Source organism: Syngnathus floridae, chromosome 14 (genome assembly GCF_059516105.1).
Source record: "Syngnathus floridae isolate MCC-2025c chromosome 14, RoL_Sflo_1.0, whole genome shotgun sequence".
In the NCBI taxonomy this organism is placed as follows: Eukaryota; Metazoa; Chordata; class Actinopteri; order Syngnathiformes; family Syngnathidae; genus Syngnathus; species Syngnathus floridae.
In genome coordinates, this window is record NC_142426.1 from 2871589 (window position 1) to 2899493 (window position 27905).

At 41.7% G+C, this 27905-nt stretch overlaps 1 protein-coding gene across 4 annotated transcripts in view; it reads right to left on the reverse strand.

Annotated features, from left to right (window-relative positions):
* Nucleotides 1–27905, reverse strand: part of cdh24b (cadherin 24, type 2b) — a 111505-nt gene that overhangs the window by 57785 nt on the left and 25815 nt on the right. For all 4 annotated transcript variants that reach the window (XM_088396420.1, XM_088396419.1, XM_088396415.1 and 1 more), the window contains exon 3: nucleotides 9339–11099. In XM_088396420.1, coding sequence (XP_088252546.1) covers nucleotides 9339–10805 — 1467 coding nt within the window. In that variant the 5' untranslated portion in view covers nucleotides 10806–11099. The remainder of the gene's footprint in view (nucleotides 1–9338; nucleotides 11100–27905) is intronic.

Consider the following 27905-nt stretch of genomic DNA (forward strand, 5'->3'; position numbering starts at 1 on the left):
GTGCCTGGGTTAAATAAAGATATTTTAAATCAGATGCAGTAGTCACTTTACTACTGTAGTCTTTTTAAAGTTCTGTGCCAAAAGCTCCATCTTCACTTGCTGCTATTTTCTCACGTCTGATGGAGAAGGTGAAGTTGTCTCACCTGTGGTGCTGAAAGTCAACATGATGCAATATGGTACCAGTTCCTCCTGGTGTGAAAAAGAAATACTGCATCTCGCAGCAACTCCAAATGGAGAAAAACTCCATTTTTCTTTTTCCATCTTCACCACCATAACTACTGAATGTTCTTGAAATCTCAGGACAACCTGGACGTAGTTCAACAGACCACCACACAGGTTCAGAATGGCATAGCCCCAATTATTGATAGACCGGCTCTAATCATGGCTCAATTATGACTTGCTGTTACAGTCCAAATGAAATTGATTGCCAAACTTCTCCCGACTGGGATGCAGCGACAAGCAGAATCTGGCAGGATGCCTGTTCACCCCATAATGAACATACAGGACATAATACAACTCGGTGTAAAATGACCACAGTTAATTGTTGTGGCAGTGCAGGCAGAGCTGAGGTTGGCCTTCGGAAATAATAAAGGGTGCCAGCTATACACATCTTTGTAAGTGCCATTGGAGGTTACAAGTAAGACAGCGGAGCCCAGAGAGCCAGTCATTGTGAAGCATGAATGAAGCAGATGACAACAGTCAGTTGCTCTCCCTGACCAATATGTTTTCTTTGCTTGTTTGTTTTCTTTAAAAGAACAGAGAAATACGTGCTATGGCAATTATTCTATTTAATTCTTATTCCAAAAATGCAATGTTCATCAGAGTACTAGTGGCAGCACAAACGTCGACGGAGGTGGATATCACACGGCTCCCAGTGTAAAGAGAAAAATGAAGGCTGCCTTCCATCTTTTGAATGTTTTTTCCAACATCATATACAAGGAAAGACTTTAAATCAACAATAAAGTGCTGTGAATAGAACAGTAGCAATGTCATGCATTATGGTGTGTGACTACAGGCCAATCAAGCTCCCTCACTGGCACAGGAGGGCAAACACGTAGTCGACATTACAACAAGCTGCACAGATGTGCGCGCTTCGGGTCGCTGGCCTCATTCATGTTGGAAAAATAGGTCTCGCACAAGTGTCCCTTAAAGGTCACAAGGACACAGCTATTAAAACTCAAGTGATATTTGCTGATCAGAGATTCCTTAGCTAGGGTTTAGTTGTTTTTCTTTTGGAATAGGAACACCGTAAATTAGATTTTTATTATACTTTATTAATGAATTTAGAGATGAATGTCTATTTTTGTTCTTACTATAAATTATATTAATTATATATATATATATATTATTATTATTATTATTATTATTATTATTATTATTATTATTATTATTAGAACACAATGCACTTTTGCGTTTGTTATGGATCTACAGTCCGTGTAGAGATTGACTTAACTTTTTGTAAATAAAGTTTGCATTCTATACTTATGAATACAATTAAACACATGGCAACCAAACTGCAGTGTCTTCATTTGTTGTTTAGCTCAGTCCCACCAACATCTCAGTTAAACACGCACAAAAAAATGGTGTATCCAAATGCATAAGATTGACTCATAAAAAATCAGAAGCACGAAAGAAACTTTTAACTATGTAATCATGCACCGGTCAGCATCTGGTTGTAAAAAGAAAGTATTTAACTGCTTTCCCTTTTTCCCCATCACTTCCATTACTCACACACTTTCCTCCATTTAAATGAAGCCCATCTCTGTACTGGTGGCCACCATTTGCAGTTTACCTCTTGTCATAAGCTTTGGTGTGTCTTTTTTCTTCAAGACCTTTCCCCTTTGCAAGTTGTAAGCAATTAACTCTTTGTGACCTTGTACATTGGATTTCTCCCCTTAGCCTTTGCTATGTACCTTTACGCTTGCCGTTCCACGTTTAACCTCTTTCTGTTCAACACACCCTCCCTCCCACATTAACCCTTCTTCATCCTCTGATAATGGTTCTCGCCTTTGCCTCAAGTTATGCCAACTATTTCTCCATCCCGACACACTAGGAAAAAGCCCATATAATCACGCTCTAATTGCTGTCACGCCTCCACTGTGCTCAAACCTGGAGGCCAAATGATTTCTTCAGAGAGTGAAAGTTGAGTTGAATCACAGCTGTGTGCAAATCGAAAAAATGACATTCCTATTGAGACGCTGCATCGCGGGAACTTTGTGTTTACACTTTTGTTACACCCACTTTTTATTTCTTTATCCTATAACAGTTTCTAAATGTTATTCATTGACTTTTTATTTATTTATTGCATTTATTGTATTGCAGGAGTAAAAGGTGCTTTGTTCTAGTGGTTCATTAATATTCATACATTCAAATGTAACGTTAGACATATTAATTGCCATAACATCTCAGCATAGTTACAAAACTCTTTGGCTGCTCTCAACTTTACTCCTTTAATTGTTTCTCCCAGCTCTCATTAGTTACCTACTGCTTTCACCACAGAATTCATTGCACTTGTAATAGTGCTATAAAAGTGAGTGCATTGATTGTGCTTTGATTGTAAACATAAGGCAGGCTGGCTGTCAGGCTGGTTGGCAGGCTGGCTGGCTGACTGGCGTACATTAGCACCCAGCACGTGATTTAGACTTTCCCTGATTGAGGTGTGTCAATGGCAACTGTGAGTTATTCTTGCTGGTCAATTCAATAAAATAGTGTTACAACGGCTGACCCAAGTTTTTAGCTGCGTATTTATCCACATTATATGTATTGAATTATGTACGTATAAAATGTGTATAGCACTCCGTTTTCATTGCTGCTTTGTCTTTACTAAGAATGAGCATCAGAGGAAAACATACAAGCCCTTAAGTTTATGTGACAGCCTCTTACACTTTATTACATCATGTCGCCAACCTCCTGAGTGCTTTCATAATATTATGCAAGTTCACATTGCGCCCAGAGGTGCCAAACACGGAGAACTGTGACAACGGTAAAAAGGGTGACAAGGTATCACTTTGACAGAGAGCAAAGGGGAGGGGGCATAGGGATCATTTGAAAATTGAACTTGGTATAAAGATTAGGTGGATCATATACTAATGTGACCTTTGACTTAAGCTACCACCACTCTGAACTTGCCAATATTGGCTTGTAGCTACTAAACCAAATTGGCGACCACCAATTTTTCATGCATGCATTCTTGCGTCATTCATCATGACGTCATGATGGCGCCGCGGATGGCCGCCACGGTGAGTGGCTCTCTGTTTCTTTGTCTTATTTTGTGTGTTTTCTGTGTCTTCTGCTGTCCATCCGGATCACTTTTACTAGAGAAGCACTGTTAAACATCGGTCGGTCTTCTTGTGGTATTTTCTCTCCTGTTCTCTCTGATTCAGACTGTTTGTAGGAGATTTTAGCCGGAGCGGCGGTGCTATACAAGCTAGCGCGACGGCGGCGACGCGGAAAACGAGCCGGAGCCCTCGTAAAGCTGAGGCAGAGAGGGTTCTGTTCTGCCCGACCGTCAATTTATCTGGCGAATGTCCGCTCCCTGGCGAACAAGGTGGACGAACTGCTGCTCCTCACTTCAAGGAACACGGACTTCAGCAGATCCGCCGCGCTGTGTTTTGTTGAAACGTGGCTTAGTGAACGAACCCCCCACCACGCCATGGAATTAGCTGGGTTTCGGCTAACGCGTGCAGATCGCAGCGCGGAGCTCTCCGGAAAATCAAAGGGAGGTGGTCTCTGTTTCTACATTTATGAACGTTGGTGTACTGATTGTCATGGTGTTGAAAGAGTTTTGCAGCCCTCTCCTAGAAACACTTTTCATAAACTGCCGGCCGTTCTATTCACCACGGGAGTTCACCTCGATCGTCATGGCGGCTGTTTACATTCCACCACACGCACGTGCGAGTGAAGCCACGCAGATGCTGGGTGACCAGGTGACAGACATGGAGAAACGTCTACCAAATTCACTAATCATTGTTCTGGGTGATCTTAACAGGGCGAACCTCGCACATGAACTCCCCAGATACAGACAGCACATAACGTGTCCCACCAGAGAGGCACAGACACTGGACCACTGCTACACCGTAATTAAGGATGCATACTACTCTGTGGCTCGTGCAGCTTTAGGACTCTCGGACCACTGTCTAGTTCATCCGATCCCGGCCTACAGACAGAAACTAAAAATTTCTAAGCCTGTGGTGAGGACTGTGAGGAAGTGGACAGTGGAGTCAAGGCAGGACCTCCAAGCCTGCTTTGACTGCACCGATTGGAGAGTTTTTGAAGCTGCAACTTCAGACCTGCATGAACTCACTGACACTGTCACATCATACATCGGTTTTTGTGAGTATCTGTGTGTGCAGACTAAGACCTTCTGCACGTACAACAACGACAAACCTTGGTTTACACCGAACCTCAGGAGGCTGCGCAAAGTCAAGGAGGAGGCCTACAGGAGCGGTGACCGGGACCTGTTCAAGCAGACCAGAAACACACTGAACCGAGAGGTCAGGAAAGCTAGGAGGTGATACGGGGAGAGCCTGAAGAGACACCTCTCTGCCAATCCTGATCCCTCAACAGTGTGGAAAGGTCTGCAGAGCATCACGGGCTTCAAGAAACGAACCCTCCATCCTGTGGAGAGCCCAAGGCTTGCTAACCAGCTAAACAAGTTCTACTGCAGGTTTGATCGGTCCTCCCACACAACGGGACCTCCTGCAGCACAATCTACATACTCACCTCCCCCCACAACTGCTCTGTCCACACCTCCATCACTGTGGTCACCGACTCTCTCTCTTGCAGAGGCCGCGCCCGCACTCCAGATCCGTGAGGAGGAAGTGCGCCAGATGTTCCGTAGACAAAAGATCAGGAAGGCACCGGGCCCAGACGGCGTGTCACCTTCCTGCTTGAAAGTCTGCGCTGAGCAGCTGGCGCCCACCTTTGCACGGACCTTCAATCATTCCCTGGAGCTGTGTGAGGTGCCCTCGTGCTTCAAGAGCTCCACCATTGTTCCAGTGGCCAAGAAGCCCGCCATCACAGGTCTGAATGACTATAGACCTGTTGCACTGACATATGTGGTCATAAAATCTTTCGAGAGGTTAGTGCTGAACCACCTGAAGGATGTCACGGGCCCCCTACTTGACCCCCTCCAGTTTGCCTACCGGGCAAACAGGTCGGTGGATGATGCGGTCAACATGGGACTGCACTACATCCTGCAACACCTGGACACCCCAGGAACGTACGCCAGGATTCTGTTTGTGGACTTCAGCTCGGCGTTCAACACCATCGCTCCTGACATCCTCCAACAGAAGCTCATCCAGCTCGCGGTGCCTGCCTCCACCTGTCAGTGGATCGCCAGCTTCCTGACCAACAGGAGACAGCGTGTGAGGCTGGGGAGCATCACATCTGACACCCGAACCACCAATACTGGAGCCCCTCAGGGGTGCGTCCTCTCCCCACTGCTCTTCTCCCTCTACACCAATGATTTCTCCGCAGGTGACTCTCATGTGAAGCTCCTGAAGTATGCAGACGACACCACTCTCATCGGACTGATCCAGAACGGTGATGAGACTGCGTACAGACAGGAGGTGGAGCGGCTGGTCCACTGGTGCAGCCAAAACCACCTGGAGCTGAACCCGCTCAAGACTGTGGAGATGACAGTGGACTTCAGGCGAGGCCCTTCACCACTTCCACCCCTCACTATCCGTAGTAATACTATTCTCTCAACAGACACCTTCAAGTTCCTGGGAACCACAATCTCTCGAGACCTGAAATGGACCGGCCACATAGACTCTGTCCGGAAGAAGGCCCAGCAGATGCTGTACTTCCTGAAACAGCTCAAGAAGTTCAACCTGCCGCGGGAGCTGCTGAAGACCTTCTACACTGCCATCATCCAGTCTGTCCTCTGCACCTCCATCACTGTCTGGTTTGGATCGGCCTCCAAACAAGACAAGCACAGACTGCAACGGACAATAAGGACTGCAGAAAAGATAATTGGAATCAACCTCCCATCTATCCAAGACTTGTACCTGTCCAGGACCAGGAAACGTGCAAGTAACATCTCTACAGACCCTTCTCACCCAGGCTGCAGTCTGTTTCAACTACTCCCCTCCGGACGGCGTTATAGAGCTCTGTACACTAAAACCAGCAGACACAGAGACAGCTTCTTCCCCCAGGCTGTTGCTCTGATGAACTCACACCACTCTTAGAGTCTCAGAGTCATTACTGTGCAATAACATCCTGCTCTCCACACCTTTTTTTGTCTACACTGTTTGTACTATGTGTCCTCTCTGCATCCATAGCAGCCTGGTCATCCTAGAAGAGGGACCCTCCCATCTGTGGTCTCTTCTCAAGGTTTCTCATTTCTCCTAGCTGGAGTTTTGAATTTTCCTTCCCCTCTTGGTAGTTTAAGATCAGGGGATGTTTGAGAATATCTTCCATTTTTCACATGTCCTGAGTGTTGTTGTTAGTCACCTAAATGTTGAACAGAGGCTGTGATTTACCGAAGTCAAATTCCTTGTTTGGCACGCTCAAACATGGCGAATAAAAAAAAACTCTTGAATCTTCTGAATCAGAGCATCCACAGTCAGAGTTTGATGAAATAAAATTTCCAGGACAATGACTATTAAACTCATAATCCAAAAAGCAACATTTTGCTAAATAACACTGCTTTTCTTTCAATGTTGTCATCTACTTTTATCTCATGCACTGATGATGACTTATTCATTCAAATCATATCTAAAAAGCAAAATGACTCAAAAGTCCCTCCATTTTTTTACGTTGCTTTTGACGTAGGTTTGTTGAATGTTGTCCAATTATTTCACAGACACTTCAGTATGTTGAAGATTATTAGCCCAGGTAGTCTTATTGCAGTTTTGTGGCGTTCAATAATTTGCTATCTCCAATTCACAAACTTTTGTCAAGGTCAAATAGAGGTCATGTGTGAAGCACAAGAGAAGAATTGATCACAAATGTTCTTAATCTCATCTCGGCTAATAAAAGAAAACTCTGCAGCCCCCATGCTGCTGCAATCACTTGAAATTCCATTGCAGACCATGTGACAGCATCAATTCATTTCACAATTATAGTGAGAAAATACAGAAAAATGTACAAAGTGTGCTAATGTCTCTGTGCATAAATGCATTTGTTAGCGGTTTTGCGGAGACACAAATTCAAAGTGGTGTTGTAGACCGGAGTCCGACAATGTCAGTAATTGCTTGTTTGCACAATTCTTATGAACCTGCCCAACTATTCTGAAGCAACATGTCACAGAAAACAAACGTCTGATCCTTGAAGGACATATCAAGGGGCACTTGGAAAGGCATCTTAGGACTTAGTGGCTGCCTCTTTTCATTTTAACATCAATTTTTTATTGTACTTTAAAGCACAGTGAAAGCAGAGGAAGTGCCCTTTAAAATTTATGCTCGGTGCTGTCACTGGTTCCACAAAGGTAGCCCTTAGATCATTTTCGGTTTAGTAGGGAGCATTTGTACTCTATTGACATCATAGATTATAGCCTTGGCTCCCGTTTCCAGTAGAGATTTATCCAGACCGAATTTTCTGGGATCACACAAAAACGCCGTAATTCAATGTTCGAGTGCAGATTTTCAAAACGGTCCTCCTCCATACACAAAAATTCTACTCGCGTATCATCGACATTGTCGTAAATGTAAGAGGTATGTGTTAAGTTTTTAAGGCTTAGCGTCTCTCAATTAAAACCTAACAGGGTTAAAAACAAGGCCAAGACGTTTACATTTATCTCCTTACCTATAGTGCACGGATGCAGATCAGGAGATTAAAAATTCATAAGCATAATAGGATTTCTAAGAGCATTATTCTCTCCTGTGTGCTGTCACTGTCTAATACAAGTGGGTCTAATCGTATGCATTTCCAGTCCAGAATAGTCCCATAATAGTGATCTGGGCGTTCTCCAAATGTCAGCATCATAATATGGGCATGGGTTGAAATACATTCAGAGAGCCACAAATAGCAGGGTGAGCTGTAAAAGTGTTTTGCTAGTGATTGCATCTTCTTCATAACGTGCAGTTTAGGGCTTCATACTACCAGTCAGAGGTGTTGAATAATTTTTGCCCCTCTTTTTAATCTCAACTGTTGTGCCTCCAAAGTCCATGAAACTGGCCCAGGAAAGAAAGAGGTTTGTGGTGGTGTCTTTTGGTGACACAATCTCGGGATGCAATATTGTTCTGGAAGTTTATCTCACAAATAATATGAAAAATTGAGTCCATTCCTTCCAGTCAACTCATCGTTTGGCACTTGAAAATAAAATGTGAATAATGTATTTGTAATGCAGCGTACTTTAATTGGTCATTCATTTCAAACATGGCCGACAAAATCATCACATCCAGAGTGAAACGGGATTTTGTGGCTGTGCTACTGCCCCTAAGATCATTCATAAACTTGAACTAATAATCATATTTATTGCAACTTTCTGGTAGGTTGTCCATAAAACAGTGTTGACCTTTTAATGATTGTTAGAAGTACTCATCAACACGGTTGGGTTCTTTTGCCCATCATTTCCAGCCAACCATCACAAGCAGCTAATTCCTACTGTGAAGTTTAAAAGAGCCTGCAGCAGTTCTATGCAGCTCATGATTATTCATTTGCTCAGTCAAATAGCCACAAAGGCTTACAAATGAGCTCATCTACTGTACTGTCGCTGTCGTAGGATAGAAAGGCAGGAAAACTGCCGTCAATGCAGATGTCATGACCTGATTCTCATTCTGTGGCTCATTAGGCACACCTGATCAATTAATAAGTAAGACCTGACACGGGAGAGTTTTGTAACTATGGTCTGTTGTTTGTTGTGCTGAGAATAAGTCCTGTTCAACTAAATCAGGGCCAACCAAATAGCATTACTGGCACCTGTGGGACTTGAACTGACATGCTGGGAAATGAAGGAACACGCTTGTGTTCTGCCTTGGGCTGTGGATCAATGTTGGAGGAGAGAAGGTAAGGCTATTAATTCCTGTGGATATGTCAATCCCCAAAGGCAGGAGTAGATTGCAAGTGATCATGACCAAACTCTTGGTCAGATGGAATCTTGGGATTTTCTTGCACCTCAGTTAACAATTGATTCATTGAAGGTTTAACAGATTCCTCGAAGGCAATGCATTGCACTGGAGCAATGGAAATCAATTCCAATTGTAAGTTTATAACAAGATATTAAAAATAAAAAAAATGCAGGTTGGATTATGCAAAACGCAACTTGCAAGATAAGTACCTGAGGGAACCTGGGGTTAAATGTTCCATGTAAGGAGCTTGTAATGAAAACGTGCCACCTTGTGCATGAACAAAATATTCATTAAAAGATGTCAATTATAAATAATTTGACTTACCCGGCCAATGAGCACAGGTTCAGGTCCAGCGTATTCTTCAATCACAAAGAACTGATTCCATATCCAACTTCTCCTGCTGCGAGAGCGTGACCTGTTTTCTTCTGAAGGCTCGGCAGCCTCGTCCCCAGACTCTGCTTCTTCAAACACGAGGCCACTGTCGTCTGGATCGGGCAACTGCTCGCCATCACCTTTAGCTGAGCGGCTCCATTCCGGAGCTGGGTGAAGCCTCAGGACATGGCTGCTGTTGACAACTTTTCTGTCTTCATCTACTGAGTAGTGAGCTGAGCTGAGCTCTGTTTGAGCAGCATGAACTGACTCTGTTAATAAGTCTCTGTGGGAATCTGCCGTTGCGTTCCCAGATCGTAGTCCCTGGGGTTGCGTTGTCAGCACAGATGGAGTGGAGCTATTTCTTTCCGAAGGAAAATATTTTCTCAATTGAAGAGGGGATTCCGTTTGGTTGATGGCTACATCTTTGTCCAAAATGAGATTGACTTTTTCAACAAGTGTTGCCGTTAATAGAGCATGTTTTTTCCTGCTATCGCCACCATCTGAAACTTGTAGCTCCAAAATGTCTTGGCCTTTACTTAAACTTGGGGAACTCACTTTGGGATTATTACGAGTGTCAGAACTCTGGTCCCGATTAAGCTCTGGAGTGCTGACCAGATTTAGATTGGGAAATGCAGTCTGATTATCAAATCCAGCGTGTGACTGAGTGATGGACGTATCTTGTCTTGACATTTTCAACGCCTCAAACTGTCTGTGATTAACGTCAATCAAATCTCTTTTCCTGCTCCGGCTCCCCTTGCTTGGAAAGCTAAGAATGGGAAGATTCTGCATTTGGGAATTGACTATCCTCACAAGGTTCTCTTTAGACAGCACTTTCAAAACCTCGTAACTTCCACTGAGGTTGAGTTTTCGGTTTGCTTCAACGTTGAGTCCCTTTACGGGCACACCTGTTGAATAAACACTCGAATCGGCTCTGCTTTTGCCCTTTGAACCTAATCTAATGCGAGTTTTATTAGAATGCAAGTCAAGCTTATGATGCAATGCCATTTGTGCTTTTCCTATTTTGGTCTCAACATTCTTGGTATTGTTCTTGATTTTCTTCAAATCCTGACTCAAATCCTTCTTGTTGACAGATTGGACCTCATACTTGGGCTTGAGAGTTAGCCTCTCCTTGATGACAGCAGATGGAGCGCCGTGATTGGGCGGCGCTTTGGCGTGAGAAAGAGCTCCAGTGTCACCTGCCTGTGCATGATTGATCAAATTTCTATGAGTCACCACAGGCATTCCATTTGCATCCATGCTTCCTTCCCAATGATCTGAAGCTCTGTTCTCCTCAATTTTCATCATGTGCGAGCCAGCTACTCCTCTGATCCGCAGAACCTTGCTGGCCGAGGCCCATCCCAACAGCCCGTCGTCCCACAGGCAGATGGAAACCAGTAGGAGCAGATTTCTCGTAATCATCTTGTCTCGTAGCGAGATGTCCTAATTGGAGCAAGATTTGCTGTGAGGCAGGGCTTGCTTTCCAGCTGTCGTCATTCTTTCTGCAGCTTTGCCTGTTTTCATGCCCCACCTGTCACGCTTTCAATCTATGCCCTTCACTGAGCTGCAGGGCAGGTATCAGTCAATCCTTCTTCCCCGCAATACTTAATATGTCCGTCTATCTCTCTGGGGTCTTTCTCTCTCCCCCTTTGTTTTGTTTTATTCCACCCCTCCTGCGGTGATCCTCATTCAGTTTCTAAAAGGGAGGTGAAGATCCTAAGAGAAAAAGAAACAAGGTGTTCAAACTTTAATCATTGCAATAGGTTAATTCAAAGTGGAGCTTCGCAGAATAACAAAGACATTCGGATATGACAGACCCATTAACAGAATAGCAATCAAAATTCACATGACAAGGCTCAGAACACGTCAATTTAAATCACTGCACTGCGCGGGAACAAAATGCTCCACAGTTCTTCTGTTTTACATGACTGTGCAATAAATGTTACAAAGTGCTCTCAGCATTTCAGAATAAAAATGCGCAGACACTGCCAAACCCTTTTCATTTCCTTTTCATGCTTAATGAATTAGCTGGATTAACATTGTACTTTGATCAGTCACTTAGTATGTCAATACAGATGAAAGCCATTGATGCTGAGGCACTTTCTTGTCACTGTCAGACACTTTTGACTCACTCACTCGCACGCTCAGCATGTGGCTTTCATAATAGGAGCACCGCAGACGAATCCAAATGTCACACATCAATCAGTCTGCTTGATTTAGGATAAAATAGAGCAGAGTGGTATTTCTGTATCATCTGCTCATGTCGTAATCTGGTGTTACCTTTCTTTTATGTCAGGATGGTGAAATGAAGTTGTTTTCATGTTGCAGTAGGTTGCCACTGTTTCAAATGACTGGATGATTAAAATGATTAGCTACAGAAGTGGAGCTTGCCACGTGTCATAACAAACTGAACTATAAATCAGGAGAGTGAGGTGTAAAACTCAGAGGAAACTTCAGTCACTGTTGACATGCGGCTAAACACCCAAGACGAGAGGAGAGACAAGAAAGATTGAAATCAAGATGAATAGACTGATGAGCAGTGGATGTCATGAATACATGATGAGACAGGTAACAGTCACAAGGGAATTTGTTTTCAAAACAAAACCAAAGGTAACTAAATCAATGTATGAATTCAACCAAATCAAATAGAATATAGCAAGTGTAAACAAAATGAAAGATCAAGCTATATGGAACAAAGGAGCAAATCTAAGGTCAACTCTGCCGGTCACTTGGAAGGTGAAGAGACACTTTTTTTATTCAGTTTGTGAATCGTTGTTCATCTGTTAGTTGTGAGTAAATAAATACATTTTTTTAAAAATGCTTTTTTGTTGTTTGTTTTTTTTCATACAACATTTATTGTAGCCATTTTTAATCTCACACTGACAAATAGCCATTATTAAAAAGAAGGAACTAATAAAACCAAAAATGAAACTAAGCATTTAAAAAAACATGAACTAATGAAAATCTGTTTCAAGAAGTTATTAAAACTAACTGAATTCAAACAACAAATGTTGAAAAATCTAAAACGATTTCAATCCTGCTGGGAACCCAAATTTGATGTAGTAGTTGGTAGCAGCTGCATGTGAGCCACAAGGGCTTCATTTGTGAAATAATTTCAGCAATATTAAATGAAGTATCAGTGCTTATAGACATTGGACACGTCAGTGCATTTGCACCATCAGCAATAATCTTGGCCTGCGGTCGCATCCTGCATGGAAAACAGTGTGAATCAAAGAGGCAGTATAAGCAAGATTTCAACAGATAGCAGATTAGATCACTTGGCAAAATCCTTCCCTGACATTGAGAAGCCAAACCCTTGCCAAGTTATCTCTAACAGCGTTGGGCATTTCGTTTCACATCAGGAGCACAATTTGCATCCACATTCTGCTTTTGCTGGTGACACTTCTTTGGTTTTTGGCAATGTCAGATCCTGTCAGCAACTCACAGGGCATGACTGAAGTCAGGGTGCAGCTGGGAGGAACATTCCGCAGCCTGCATCTTTCTCTTAACTGCTCTCAACATGAAGTGAATTAACAGGGAAGACGATTAGCTATCCCTCCCTCTTCTGGCTTCCCACATCTCCCAACCCTCTCAGCTCATGGAGGTCCTTATCTGCCTGCTTTTGTTTTAGTAGCCTACTAGCTCCATCTCTCTCTCATGTGTGTCAATCAGCCGACTGTCAGCGTGTCCCTCACCCTTTAAGCGCTGACACTTCAATCAATCAGCCAATATCATTGGTGGGCCTTGCAACATTGAAAGTGACAGGAGTCTTGGCTCTTGACAACAAGGCTATCGCTCCATAATTTTGCATCCAAATCTGATGGGAAAACGGCACAAAGAATACAAGTGGTATTGACATCCGAGTAAGCGCAAAATGTCAGACGTATTTGACAGAATGGAATCATGGGTCAAATTTAGATGAGTGTTATTGCCAATGTACAACATGAGGTGCTGATCAGGGTGAATTCAATGGCGAAGGCGTTCTTCCTGCCTCCCTACCTCCCTCCCTCCCAGAGGAAGTTATCAGCCAGGGATTTTGATGGCCAGGCAATCATCGCTACGGGCACCTTGTTAACAAGCCTGGGGCAGGTGCTGGGATGTAGGGCAGCATATCAACATAGCTCAGCCGAGCATCCATATTTGTGGTTATTTCGTCTGACACTGAATCAGTGCGCTGTGATCTTAAAAATAAATAACGCAAGGGATTCTACTTGCATGCAAATACATGTTGTTATTATTGGGACACATTGATACATGGTGGGACAAATTACACTGATGTTGTCCATTCATTCATTCAAGACAAACATAGTACTGCAATAATATTCCGTTTTTGAGCGAGTTTATTTTCCTGGGGAAATGAACAGAATGAGTTCTTGCACTTTATATACTTTGTGCTATCTTTGAATTTATCCACCAGGGGAGAAGAAATCACTATGTGGTTATTTGGTTGTTTCCTTCTAACCATGTGGCCTGGGATAGTGGATCTTATGTATTATTGTAAAATGTATTATCAAGAAAAAAACAGATTAAGAGCAAATTTTTACACTTGTTGCACGTTTGACCCTGGAGCAAATGATTGCAATAGAAATCTTTTTTTAAGAGCCTTCTATAGCCCTCATGTGATCTGGTTTCCATCTTTTAATAATAATGAGCGAGCCAAAAGCCACAGTGAGGCACTTTTCAGATATTACAGCCTACGTCTGTGGAACAGCCTCTCCCAAGAACCCAGAACATTAATAATCGCGGATTTTTAAAAGCAAACTCGGGATATCCCTTGTGTTTTGCCTGTTACATTTGAATACATAAATAACACGGTATATGATGTCATTTTTATTTACCAATTCCTCTCCTGTGCATTACAGATGACATTTTCTCTTCACAGTTAGCAATAACTTAAAAATCATTGATATTGTTCTCATATCCAAGCAAAGATTTTGCTTGTTATCGCACACCCAGCACCATTAATTCCAGTAAATAAACATGACAGGAGTTGGAAACACAAGAGAGCACTCCTTAAATGAGACTTTTAGAAAATGTATAGCTTAGGTCTTTTTTTTTTTCCCAATACATACATTATTGCAATTGTGCATATCTTTGTAAGGACAGTATATCTGCAGCAGGTCTCTCAGTGAGTTGATTAATTGGTACCATAAATATCTTAATTAAATTTCCACTACTAGTCCCAGCCCACTTAAAACGCAAATGATCTCAGGGTGTGTGAGTATTGGAGGCAGATCCTTACCATTGATTGTTCTTTGTCACCTGAGTAACGAGACTGGAAATTGTAATTACGATTTGCCTCCTTGCTCACTGTCAATCCTCTTTTAGTTTGGCTAAAATGACACACAGAGAAAGACACTAAGGAAGCCCAACAATACTTACTTGTCTACTTCCATGCTAAAGAATGCTACATCATCAAATACACATTTTTTTTTGAACAGGCTCAGAATAAACAGAAAATCTCCAAACAAACCAAAATCCTTCAAGCTGCTTGGGAAGGTAAAGAAAGCCCAGGGGAATGCCTCTATGGACTCAGAAAAGTCCAAGACAAAACTGGAGTGTGCTTATGCACAAGAAAGGCTGGACCTCAAAAGAATTATGTATGGCTTTACAAGGGCAAGTGTAGGGTTCCGGGAAATAAGTACCGAAGTAAGTTCTGATGGATTTGGGGGGAAGGGGGTTGAGGCCCTCGTTGGAAGAGCAACGCGGTATGTTTAAGTACAAAGCATCGTCGGCCTTGCCTTGAACCTTGTCAGATAAAAAGTAAGCCTGTCAGTAAGCAAGGATGGGGGGGGGGGAGCTCGTTCCTTTCTGAATGCATAAATATCTGATTCAAATACGTCTTAGCCTTGCTGAAGGACTGACAGCAGGTGCGCTTGCCCATAGGAAGGTCGGCGTGCACAAATAAGCACAAAAGCCCTTTTCAAATCCGTGGTAAACAGTATAACTATCATTTGTAGCACTAAAGCTGTGAAGTGCAGGGGTGTCAAACTCGTTTTTGTCGCGGTTACTTCTATATACAGTACAGTTGAAATCAGAGACTTGTAAAAACTGTTCAAATATTTTTAAAAGATGGATGGTAGTAGAAATTGCAAGCAATATCTATTTTTTTTTAAAGTGAAGACAATTTGTAATTTTAGTAATGACACAAAGTCGTTGCAAAATTTGTCTTCACGGACCACATGAAAATGATGTGGTGGGCCATATCTGGCCCCCGGGCCTTGAATTTGACACCTATGCTTTAGTTCTACAAAATGTTGTTTACATATCAAGAATACATATATGCTTACTGTACAGAATGTAGATAATTGCCTGTTGCTATAACTAATATTAAGAAACAAAATAAAAAACTTATTGAATTATTAAATGAGCAGGATATGCAAGGTCAGAAAATATATTTTCGAAACAAACATAAGAGGCACATTTCAGTTCCTCATTTTTCTTGAGTATTAATTCTGATCCGCTTATGCAAGACAAAAGTTATACTTTGGCTTCTGCTGCTGCTGAGCTGGTTTGAAATTGATGTAACCGTCTCTTTGCATCAAATACAAGCTCCTCTCCTACCTCTCTATCTTAGGTTACACTGTATAAAAGTGAGAGACGCAATAAAAATCTAATAAATCTTGACAGGAGACAGTTGAGAGAACCACGATGCCAGTGGGTCGTGACAGGGACAACATTTGTGGCCCATATTTTATTGCCTTGGCGCGAGTTCAAGACATTCTCAGTCTGCTTTGTGTGCTTGTAACAATTCAATGCAGACACGCTGTGTGGCTACACCAACTATGACCCAGTGATTGCTTGTAATTTAAAGCTTCATTTGCCTCATAAATGCATTTACATAATGAAAATAATCAGACCGCATGGAGAATATTAAACATAATGGGGATTATGAAACCTTTTGCCCGCTATTTTTAAATTGAGCTTAACCTGACATGCATGACTTGGAATGTTTATAGCAAGAAGAAGAAAAGTTTGATTCGAAACATGATGCCAATATTCTACCCAACACTCAATCTGCCACTGTGCTGCAAGAGCAAGCATTTTTAAACTCATTTTTCATTACAATTGACACTTGATGTGACAATATTTGTATTATTGTGGAGCACAATTTAAGATCATATTGAGAGGTGTTTAACATTTGCTTCTCTAATATTATGAACAATTTTATGAGTGCAATTACCATCATTATTGCTTTTTTTCCAGAGCACCCAGTACAACAATGCCACAATCTATTTGAACTTTGTGGTGACCTGACAGCTGTGCCTCATTAAGATGTTTCTCAACTTTATTTACATTTCAGTTTCTTTTTCCTGCACAGTCTATCATCCATCATTCCCTCTGTTGCATCATTGAATGGAATAGATGTCAATCATGACAGCAATGCTGCTATGAATGCTTGCGATGTCAGTTATTGGCGTGTTTAAATGTTAATTATTATTACTACACATTACCCTTCAAGCCAGTTTACGTGTTTACAGTAGCACATAAAGGTTTGCAAATAAATCACCTTCATTGTCGTTTAGGTTTTAGTGCCAGCCGTTGAAGGAGGATGCAAAGTGGCATGTTTAGTTTTACCTTCTGGCTTTTTATTTCAATCTGTGGCTATAAATATGAAATGGCTATTTTCATTTTGTGGACTAAGGAAAAATAATAATTCTGCCTCACATATTTTTACTCTACTCAACGTTATTTCTAAAGCGGGTGGTATTTCTAATAAATAAATAAATGCGAGAAATATAATAATCATACAAATAAATCTAAACGTTGCTAGAAGCTGCATTTGAGTGTAAATAAACTGCAGATTTTTAACAGTCGTTAGTTGGTCCACTGGCGAGTAACACACATCCAGAAGAAGTGTTTCAGTTCTTCTGGCCCATTTAGTCCTCTTTCTCGCATCACTTTACTTTGTTGCCTGTAAGCTCTCTTCATATCTCTCTTTGCTGGGAGGACATGGGCCATCAAGCTGGTTCAAAGTTGGGGCAAAGCTCTTGGCAGTTGTATCACCATAGACAAACTGCAGAGGTCCAGTCGTGCTGATAATCACCGCACTATAAAATAGCATGGCCCAAATGCTACCAAAATTCAAATGGTCCAGCAAGTCACCAAAATAAAACTAGGGGAGACGCAGTGGGACTGTTGTAAACAGGTTGTCGGTGAAGGTGCACGCAGACCCAAGTGCCAATAATCTCCACTAAAGAATGTCACGGCCAAAATGTCCAAAACAGGTTCACACCAAACAAAACAAACATTGAAGAAGAAAAAAAAAAACACATCTGATGCAGTACACAACTGCAAAGTGTAAGCACAAAAATTGTTCCAATAAAAATATTTCCATCATAAAATGAGATTTTTCCCTACAGGTAAATATGAAAGCAAAATTTTTAATAAAGCCCTTTCTACCATTCCCGAAAGAGAAGCTTGAACTGAATCATTGAATAGAGCATCAAAATAGATGTTAACAAACCTTACATGACTCAATCATGACAAAAAAAAACCAAAAAAAAAACAACATCTGACATGTCTTCACCTTCGGGCCTTCCTAATGAGAAACGAGCCTCATCAGCATCAATGATCTTCATGCACAAAGGTCAGTAGATGTTTTAGTGTCGGGCACACACTCTGACGGTTGCCAAGGTCTTTCTTGGTAGGACATCAGGCTCTTTTTCTTTCTTCCCTAAATGTTGAGTCATGTGCTGCCAAAGCCCTTAGTGCAATTACACCTGATGCTTGTCAACAAGCTAACAAGCTTGTCTCGCCTCCTTTTCTGCCTGGCTGCATGTGCAGCTTCAAAAAGCTAAGGGATCCTTTCAACACACTGGCTGCCATTCAGCTCAAGTCCTTGGGACTGCTGCGGACTTGGCCTCACAATCTCACATGTACTCGGCAGTGGAGAGACTCAACCATCATGTTGACCTAAGCTACGGGTACAGAACGACACGTCCTCACATGGGTATAATAAAAAAAGAAAAAAAGGTGGACGACCTCGCTCATGTCTCCTTTGGGCTTTTCTGATCATAGAATTATTTTCATCATCCTAACGTAAAATAAAAATAATCGTTATATATATATATTTATTATTTCACCTGGTTTTACAGCACAAAAATACCCCCTCACTCTTAACAAAGCACTTCAACTCGGCCTCTGTGTAGAAAAAGTTGTTTATCTCTTTTTACTCTTACCTTAAACATGCCTGGGAGCAATACTCCTGTACTTCATGGCCTCTCGGTGTCTATATTCACACAGATAGATCCGTGACAAGCCGACAACAGTTCAATACAAAAATAAAAGAGGTCAAAGGAAAAAAAATATATCATGGACCTCTGCACAGAGAACGAACCACAATGGGTTAAAATCTTTTCACCAACGAAACCACTGTAAATTATTTAAGACTTTCATGTGTATATCAATAAGCAGCCCCACCGTCTTTGACATCACCAACACATCTAATTATACTACCTGTCGGCTGTTAAAAAGAAATGCATTCCTGGCTGTGGAGGGGGGGGAAAAAAAATCACTCTTCGATCCACAACGAGAGAGTCTGCCGAACAGTCAAGAGGTTCTGGGTTAAAATCTGGCATGTGAGTAGAAAATAGCTAGGACTTTCTAGGGCCCCTGTCTGTCATAGGTCCTTGCAGCCCTGAAGGTCTGCAGAATTGAAACGAATGTTGAGCATACTAGAGAGACAGGATGGTCACGATTTGCAATGTTCAACCACCAAAGCTGGACCACCAAATCTCATCTTCATGCAAATAGGAAAACAAAATTGCCCGCCTTCTGTTGCTTCCCTTATTTGGACAGCAACAGGTTGGTTGAATACTGCTGAATTATGCGTGGCCGAGAGCTTATTTTGTCACACCAGTGACATTACTGTCAGTCAGTCAGTCAGTCACAGACTTCCAGAAGTACACACCCCCGTCACCCTTCTCCTCTAATTTTTGTCATCTTAATTACATGACCTAGAATGGGTGTTGATTTATTATCCGTCAACTTCGGCAGCAATAACGATTTGTCTACCTCCAGAAGGTCGCCATGCAAGTAGTTTTACTTGAGATGAGCGTTGGATAGATGGAGGGAAAAAAAAGCATTGGAAGATTTTTGCAGAGGCAGTCATCAAGTGAAAGCCTCTGCTACGTGGGCAAAATGTTTATTTTAGCCTCTTTTTTTTTCCAATATTTTTTGCGGAAGCATTGTTTCTATTTGTCTCCTATTCCTTGCTGTTTGAAAGCAGCCCAAGATGGCTGTGGGGGTGTTTGGAGGGAAGATTTCTTAACAACATTTGCCTAACTCAGTGGTGTGTTTCTATTTGAGATGAAAGTTTGGCAGTGTCAGACTTTTTTTTTTTTTTCTGCAGGGTGCATTCATACATTTCCAATGTTCTGGATCCAGAGCAAGTGAAAATGTGGCTTAACTCACTCCTTGCCAAGCCAGTTAATATCTTTGTCATCTATAACCATCAATGGCACTGAACACAGAAGACGATGAAGAACAAAATGGCCCTGGAAACAAGGGACAGGCAGTAAGTGTGATGACCTCCTCCTCAGTGGCGGCGCGGTAATGAGCCCGCCTCCACCACACAGGTGTAAGTTAAAGTCACCCTCAAAGTTGTACCCTGGAAGACCTTGATTCCGAGGCTTTAGGGATTTGGATTGCAGACATCACAAAGTGACGACGGCAGGAGAAGAACCCCACTGCATCTTCATCCACCCTTTTGTCTGTAATACGGTGCTGGGATAATAAGGCCACTGTGTGCAGAGAAGCCATGTGTGTTTCTTGCATTAAATCCACATGGCAGGGCCGTGGAGAAGTTTACACTATAATCCTGCATGACGGATTGAGACTACCAGTACCTCTATTTCCTATAGATAGTTCCTTCCTTGTTTTTTTTTTTTTTTTGTGGGTATATGTTGTGTACGTTAATGCACTTGGTTCTTACATCTTTATCAAGTGCTTCCCCTTAAACATTTTCTGCTGCCTATAGCTACTGACATTTTTGCAGCTCCACTCCTAAGAGTGAATAAATAAATGTCAGTGGCAGGGAATGGAAAATAGGTTTCCCCCTAACCCCCCCTTACCCATTTTTTTTTTTTTTTTACAAGCTAAAAAACTGAATGTAAACGAGACCGTCACACAGACTTGGTCTCTACAAGAGGATAAATCCCAAAGGAGATATGGAGATTACCTGGATTTTGCGGCCGCTCTTCTGTGGCATGGATCTCAACACACTAACAGAAATGGTCTCGGAGCTAAAAGACGTTTATACACTTGCAGATCAATGCTTTTAGAACCCCCCTCTGTACTTGATTGATTTGTGAGCAAGTCACCTGTGTTCTTAAGTCTATCCCAGTTGTGTATTTTCATTTCATTACATCCCACTGTGGACATTCAAAGTTCCTTGTATTGCATGCAGCGGTAGTTATCAGTCCATCTCTCCTTTCCTCACTCGATCTCTCTAATCTTCCTTAATCTTCCTGCCCAGAGTGAAGTGAGAATTAGTTTCTCACTCTCCCTCATCAATCTCTTGCATCTACCTCCTGTCTCCTCTCTTAGCTGGCCTCTGTCTCACTCCCCTCACCGGCTGCTTTCTTAATAAGTTTGTCTGTGGGTTCGCGTCACTTCAAACTACAGAGGTCAATTGTGCCTTGCTCCTGTGTCTTCCCAAATTGTTTCCAACTTCTCACCTACGATTGGTGATCTATCCAGTGGGCACCATACTTCTTGCATGACATCAGCCGTAATGGGGTCCAGTTGACCCTGCACAGGATAAGAGGTGCCGATAGTGGGAAGATAAATAGGTTTCTCCGGGTTTCTTTCAAAAAGACTCAACCAAGTCCTTTGAATGCCCTTCATTAGGATATCCAATGTGCGAGATGTGACTGAAGATACAACGACCGGATGCTATTCAGCATACACTGAATGGTTAGAGTTACATACGTTGACTTGCCACCTTGCATTATCGAAATTGAACTGAAATATCAGAACTGAAGCTACGCTTGTCCATGCAAGAGCACAGCCATATTGGTCTAACATGCACAATCGAAATGATCAAGACTCGAAAGAGGCATCAAGGACTCTGATAATGTCAAGTTTGTATAATGAAGTGATGAAATATGAAGCACCAAAGTGGGGTAGAATTGGAACAAGTACACCCAAAGACTCAAGCCAGCCTCCAAACACAAAGCTGGCTATGCTCATTTCCGCAAGTATTCCTTCTAACCAGGGCTGTGGACTCGGGGACTCGGACTCGGTCGGACTCGGTCATTTTTGCCGGACTCGGACTCGGACTCGGGGACTCGGACTCGGTCGGACTCGGTCATTTTTGCCGGACTCGGTGCTGATTTTGACCGAGTCCACCGAGTCCGACAATAAAAAAAAAATACGTTCAATTTTATTTTCATCATGCTGCTGAGAATGCGCGTAGGAATACTGTCCACAGCCCTGCTTACGATCAATGCGGCCACGTTGAGTTGCACTTAGGCTAATGTTTACATTATGTACCAATGTCAAGGATGATTATGTCACCCAGCTTATATCATTATTTTGATTTTGATCTAAATTAGCCTTGAATAAAGACTAAGCAGTCACATGAATTAGCAGAAAAAATGGACAGCCGGACTCGGACTCGGACACGGACTCGGACTCGGTGGTCAAGAGGCCGGACTCGGTGCAAAAATCCGACCGAGTCCACAGCCCTGCTTCTAACCAATATCCAGTAGCAGAAATATGCAATTTTGTGTTCAAACTCCCGAACATGCAGCCGTCTCGCTGTCAAAGCCGTGCGCGTAAATGAAGACTTTTATTCTGCTTAAAGCACACCTGATGTTATTTTCCACTTCAAATCCTCAGTGGAGCGTTGAGAGAAGCGTAGCAGCAAATGCAATGCATTAGAAAGTAAAAGTATAATCAAGTTCTTTCAATTGAGCTCCAGCTACAAAAGAAAATACAAAACGTGGGGAATAACCTTGGCCAATTCCATCGAGAAAGAAAACGTTTTGAAGGATGCAGCAATCCAAAGTTTACCAACACAAAGAGGCAGTATGGTGGATGGTTGGTTACATCTTTGAATTACTCACAAAGTAACACAGCAGTTGCAAATTAAATCAAACTTTGACTGGAATAATGTATAAGCCACCTTTTTCCATTTGACTATTTAGCGTATATTTGGAGAAAGTCCCAGTGGATGAATATTCATTCCACTGTTTGTCATTATCATGGTGCCATGTAAGCCTAATCATGACAAATGGGCTGCGCCAGTAAGCATTGGGAATTAAAGAAAACAAAACTTAAGAAGATTATTTACCTTGATACTACCAAATAAAAACTGAAGAGCATGAACAGCTCACGATGAAAGGACATGGAAAGTGACAAAATTAGGTACACGCGCGTACAGGAATACTGATACTAAAAAAATCATACTAAATGATTATTTATTGATTTATTTTTAATCATATTTACTATTATTATCATCATTCTCGTAATTTTGTTGCTTTGCAGCATTACCACACCATCCAATTGGCTGTGTAACCCAAGTGACGGCGTGACCACCTCGCAAGAAATACACTGATCACTGGTTGAGAGAGAGGCCCAAGTGAATGACTTATGAATATTAATGACTTCATTCTTCAAATATTATTTATTAATATAATGCAGCATGGAATGGAGCCCCCCGTGTATGTTAGGGTTGACATTTTGATTAATGTCACAGACTAGTGGTCACGGTAAATTGACACTTTGCGTTATCAAGCTCATCTTTAGCAGCCCACATGCATGGACCAATAATGCAGGCATTTGCATTAAACATGAAAGGAAAAAATATATAAACGCTATCTGCAAAATGCAGATGGTAAATAGAAGCGCCGCAGTGAAAACATTGCAGTTTTCTTTTTACATAGACTCTATGTGAATTTATCTTCTTAAAAGCACATTCTACATATTGACTGTTGTCACGTCTAAAAATAAATACCGTCAAACCTTCCATTTCCTTGTCATTTAAAGATGATAATCTGCACCAAACAGAGAATAGCGTCTTTGAAAAGGAGATATTGCAAATCCCGTGCGTTGTTTTATTAAATTGTCCCTATTGATTTCATATCTGATGCCAGAGCTTGTATCCAACCAACATTCTGCCAATATCCCATAAGTCCCCTTGCACTCATTTTGTTCTTTTAAGTACACGGTTAATGTGCATCTGAAGGGAAACGTTAAGCAAAGCCGAGAGACACATGAGAAAGGAGACGATGAAGGGAACAATAGGCACGAATGAAAACTAAGTATTGTCAAAAGCAGTGTGCAAAAATGGGAAGCAACACATTGAACACAAATTGGAGAAAAAGGGGAAAGACTGATGTCTGCCAATCCAAATTGTTTTCCTCTTTGAGAAACATAAGGAAAAGGTGGGGCTGTGAAATTGATTCAGGGCAAAGCAAGAAAAAGAAGCAGCAACTCAAATGGCTGATTATGCTGCTGGATTGTTGTTAATCAAGATCAGTGTTTATGAATACTGTATCGTGATGAGATGAGTTGATTCCGTGTCAGAGGTTTCAAGTAATAGCGAGATGTACTTTGGATCGACCGAAATCAACCTACAGCTGAGTGCTTGTCATTAGTGTGCGTGTAAGAAAGCATGGGAAATGACATTAATGGCAAGGCATGTTAATGAAAGTGATTGGCGTAATCACACAAACGGGACCGGAAGGAGAAAGACAACAGGCAGCGTCACATCACTTATGACTGCTATTCACTTTTAAAGGAGACATATGATTCCTCCCCCCGGAATTAAAGACACTTCCCAAGTATCTTAATAACCATGCCTCAATGGTGTAAAAAAACATAAGCCTCTTTTCATGCCTGATTGAAATCAACCTGTTTTGAGAGTCTCGTCTATGATTGGAAAAACACAACAGCAAAAAATAAAATTAAATTAAATAATAAAATTAAATAATCGCAAAGTTAATATTTTTATAGACCCTTGGCTGGTTCTTTTCTCTACTTTCTACTGGCATGGAATCATTTGTTTTGTGTTCTGCACACACTAGTGCAGCATTTTGAACTAGCAAAGCAGCTTACCAGATTGCAACAATTCAAAAAAGGATTTTTCCTTCCGACTCTTTCGATTTTAGTTTGACAAATTGCCATCAATAAAGATAATCGTGATAAACAGTGCACTTTAGTCGTTAGTTGAAATCCACAAACAAGCTGTGCATGTACAGTTATGAAAACAATATGACATTTTCATGGGAAAAAGTAGAACTCGTCAAACTCTATCTTTATGTTGCATACGTATATACTATATGAAGTAAGTGAGTGATATCAACTCCCCTGATAACAAATGAAGCGCATATTGCATTCTTGCCGGGATCCTGGAGGAACACCATCCATAATCAAGCCAATTAACCTGTGAATCTCTATTGAGACTTCTCGCTCTGGGGGATGACTAGTTAAACACTAACATACTAAAGTCAAGCTTGCAGAGGGCATCTGTTCAACAAATCAGCAAAGCTAGTGAATGTAATCACATTTCACACCACACTAATCACTTCAGCCCAATTCATCACCCCTATGAAAACATCCTTATGTGCTATTAAGGGATTGAGGAGGAGGAGGAGGAGGAGGAGGAGGAGGAGGAGGAGAGGGGAGGTGAAGAGCAAGAAAAGCATCGTAGCATCATTTATCTGAAGCTCAACAATTCCATCTTGGAATGACCAAAACCCGAGCAAAGCCCCTCCTTCTCGCCAGCAGTTTGAAAATGATATTCTCAAAGATCTCTAATCCGTCTCCCAACAGCACCAGCCCACAAGGAGGGAGACATTGACACCATTTGGGCTGATGAGAAATAGCGATGGGAACCGCAGAGGGGAAATTTTGTCGGAAAATGAATCCAGCCTGTTGCTTACATCAAATTCCACTTTAATTAAAAGTCTAAATCCCCCTCACTTAAAACCCTGCCCTTTATAATTAAGACTATGATCCCCCTCCACACTCACTCAAAAAGAAAAACAATTAAAAACTTTGGCAATTTTGACTTAAAAAGTCATTCATTAAAAAATACCAATGAAAAGCAGTGCGATATTAGGACAGAACCCCACTTTGCTCATTAGCCGCTGGTTAATTGATCCTAACGGCAATGTTTACCAAAGGGACGCTAAAGACGAAAAACATGATCCTTTTACCTCGTCTAATTGCAGTCGTTATAAGAAGGAGGCCAAAAGGGATTTTGTGGATAGCTGAGATCACAGGCAAAGTGGATTTCAGATCATCCGCTGTGGTTGTGTCTCCAAGGCTTGGCAGTCATTTTATAGCACTTATGAAACTTTATGTGATATTCAGTATGACATACCTAAACAATTTAGCTAGGGAATAACACATGGTGGGAAAAGTACAATCAGGAGAGGCTATCATTTCCAAACGAGCTTCATAAACACAATCTGTAAACTGTTACAAGATGATGACATGTACAGTACAGCAACCCATTAATTGTACACAACATTAACTAATATGAAGCAATGAAAAATGATTTAGTCAAATAGCCACTTTCTAGCAGAAGGCATCCTGCTGATGCTTTTCCTTGCCTCGCCCTCCCCACTTGGGTTATAAATAGAAACGTGCCGTTTGTTTCATGATTGACATGGATGGTGCTTTGCTATTTGACATGTTCGACAACAAAGTTTGGCCTCATACCTGCATGTTCGACTTAACGAGCTCATGAGCACTTTGCCATAGTGTTAAAATATTACTACCTACAAGATTTTCGAATGTTTATAAAAAGAACATTTGGCTTACTTTGCCATTATTTATTCCGATTTATGAAGGAGTGGCTCAGTAGTGCAAAATGTGTTTAAGTCCATTAAATGGAATACGTGGGGTCATGGGAATACCCAGCCAAATTCAATTTAGTTGGACACATTTCTACGATGTGAATCCGTTCAGCAAAATCCATCAGCAGCAATGTTAACTTTCTTATGCCCCTCCTTTCCCCAAACAATTTGGACTTTTATTTTCTCCTGACTTCATCTCATCAGGTGGGCAAGACGGCTGATGAAGGGCTGCTCTCAGAGGACGAGATGGGGAGCGTATCAAGGTGTCTTTTGGTCATCTCACCGTGAAGCCTGCTATGAAAAATTCAGGGAATGGGCCTCTCTGCCTCCAGAGAGCTTCCCTCTGTCATTAAAACACAGCGGAACACTTCCATCTCGTCTCCCCCATTCTCCACTTCGAGATATTGAGCGTATTAATATCCTACTCTGTATTTTATTCTCAACTTCATCCATTTCTTCTCTTGTTTATTCGCCTCATCTTCCCGGCAGACTGAAATTTGACCCCGATGAATGTATTCCTTTTGAAATGATCAAATGCTAATACAAGATGCAAATATTGTGTTCGGCTATGAATATGTCACTTTTTTTTTTCAATACCCACAGAGAAAAATAGGAGGAATCAGGAAAGCATGCCATGTTATTAACATGAGTGACATCATTAGCGTGTTCTCCAGACTTGTCACACGGTGAGCGTGTTCACAGTATGCTGCGACAATTTGATCACTAGCTTTCCATTAGAGCCATCGCATTGCTAAATCAAGTCTGTCAGAAAACAGCAAAGGGACAAAGCGAGCGGAATCACGTGCCGACTCACAAAATACAAAGCGACAGTATGAAGAAATGCAAACATGCTCAAACGACAAACAGTCATTACGCTCCGACAAGGTGGTTAGCGTTGGTCCATTTGCAATCGGCTGTTTTGTGGACAATAAAAAGGAGCGTCGTATTTGAGCTGCCTTGTTTGTCCGACCCAATTGTAAGAATCAACAATCAATGGCCACAAACGACCACACACTAATTATTCCAGCAACCTAAGTTAACAGAAACGTTGGGGATGGTGTAGTCTAATAAAAGAAAAAAATCCAGAAGAAATTTTATTTTACACCAAAATCAAATGAGGTTTTGCTCACTACCCTACAACAAAGTTTGATGTCTGTCAGTGACAGTTCGGCCAACATCCCTGTTTATAATTGGCAAAATATTAAAAAAAAAAAAAAAGATTTAATTTGCTATTAGTGACAAAGTCTGTAATCCCAATTGCACCTTTGTTTGGGATCTCATCTACCTTAGCTGCTGATTGATGATACATGTTGATACAGTCCAAGTCCTGCTTGACTCAATAATGATTAGACTAGTGCAACTCTCTTTTAGAGTCTGAATCAGACAGAAGCTGGAATGGAAAATTGGCGTTTCAAGCCACTCCACCTCCCCGTGGACAACAGATGTTCTACCTAAAGCCAATGTCGGGCCAATCAAGACACAGATCAGAAGAGACTGGGTGCAACTTCTTTCAAAGATAACAACATGCTTCCTCACTCTAACACTGATGATGACAATTTGAATAACCAGTTTGCCGTTCATCACCATCAAGTCTATTGCAACCAAGTCAGCTAGAAAATTCAAAATCCTGCTTCGCCTAATATATTTGAATTCTCCCTTCAGCTCACCTGTTACCGAAAATTGTGCAATCTGCCTCATTTGTGCTCAG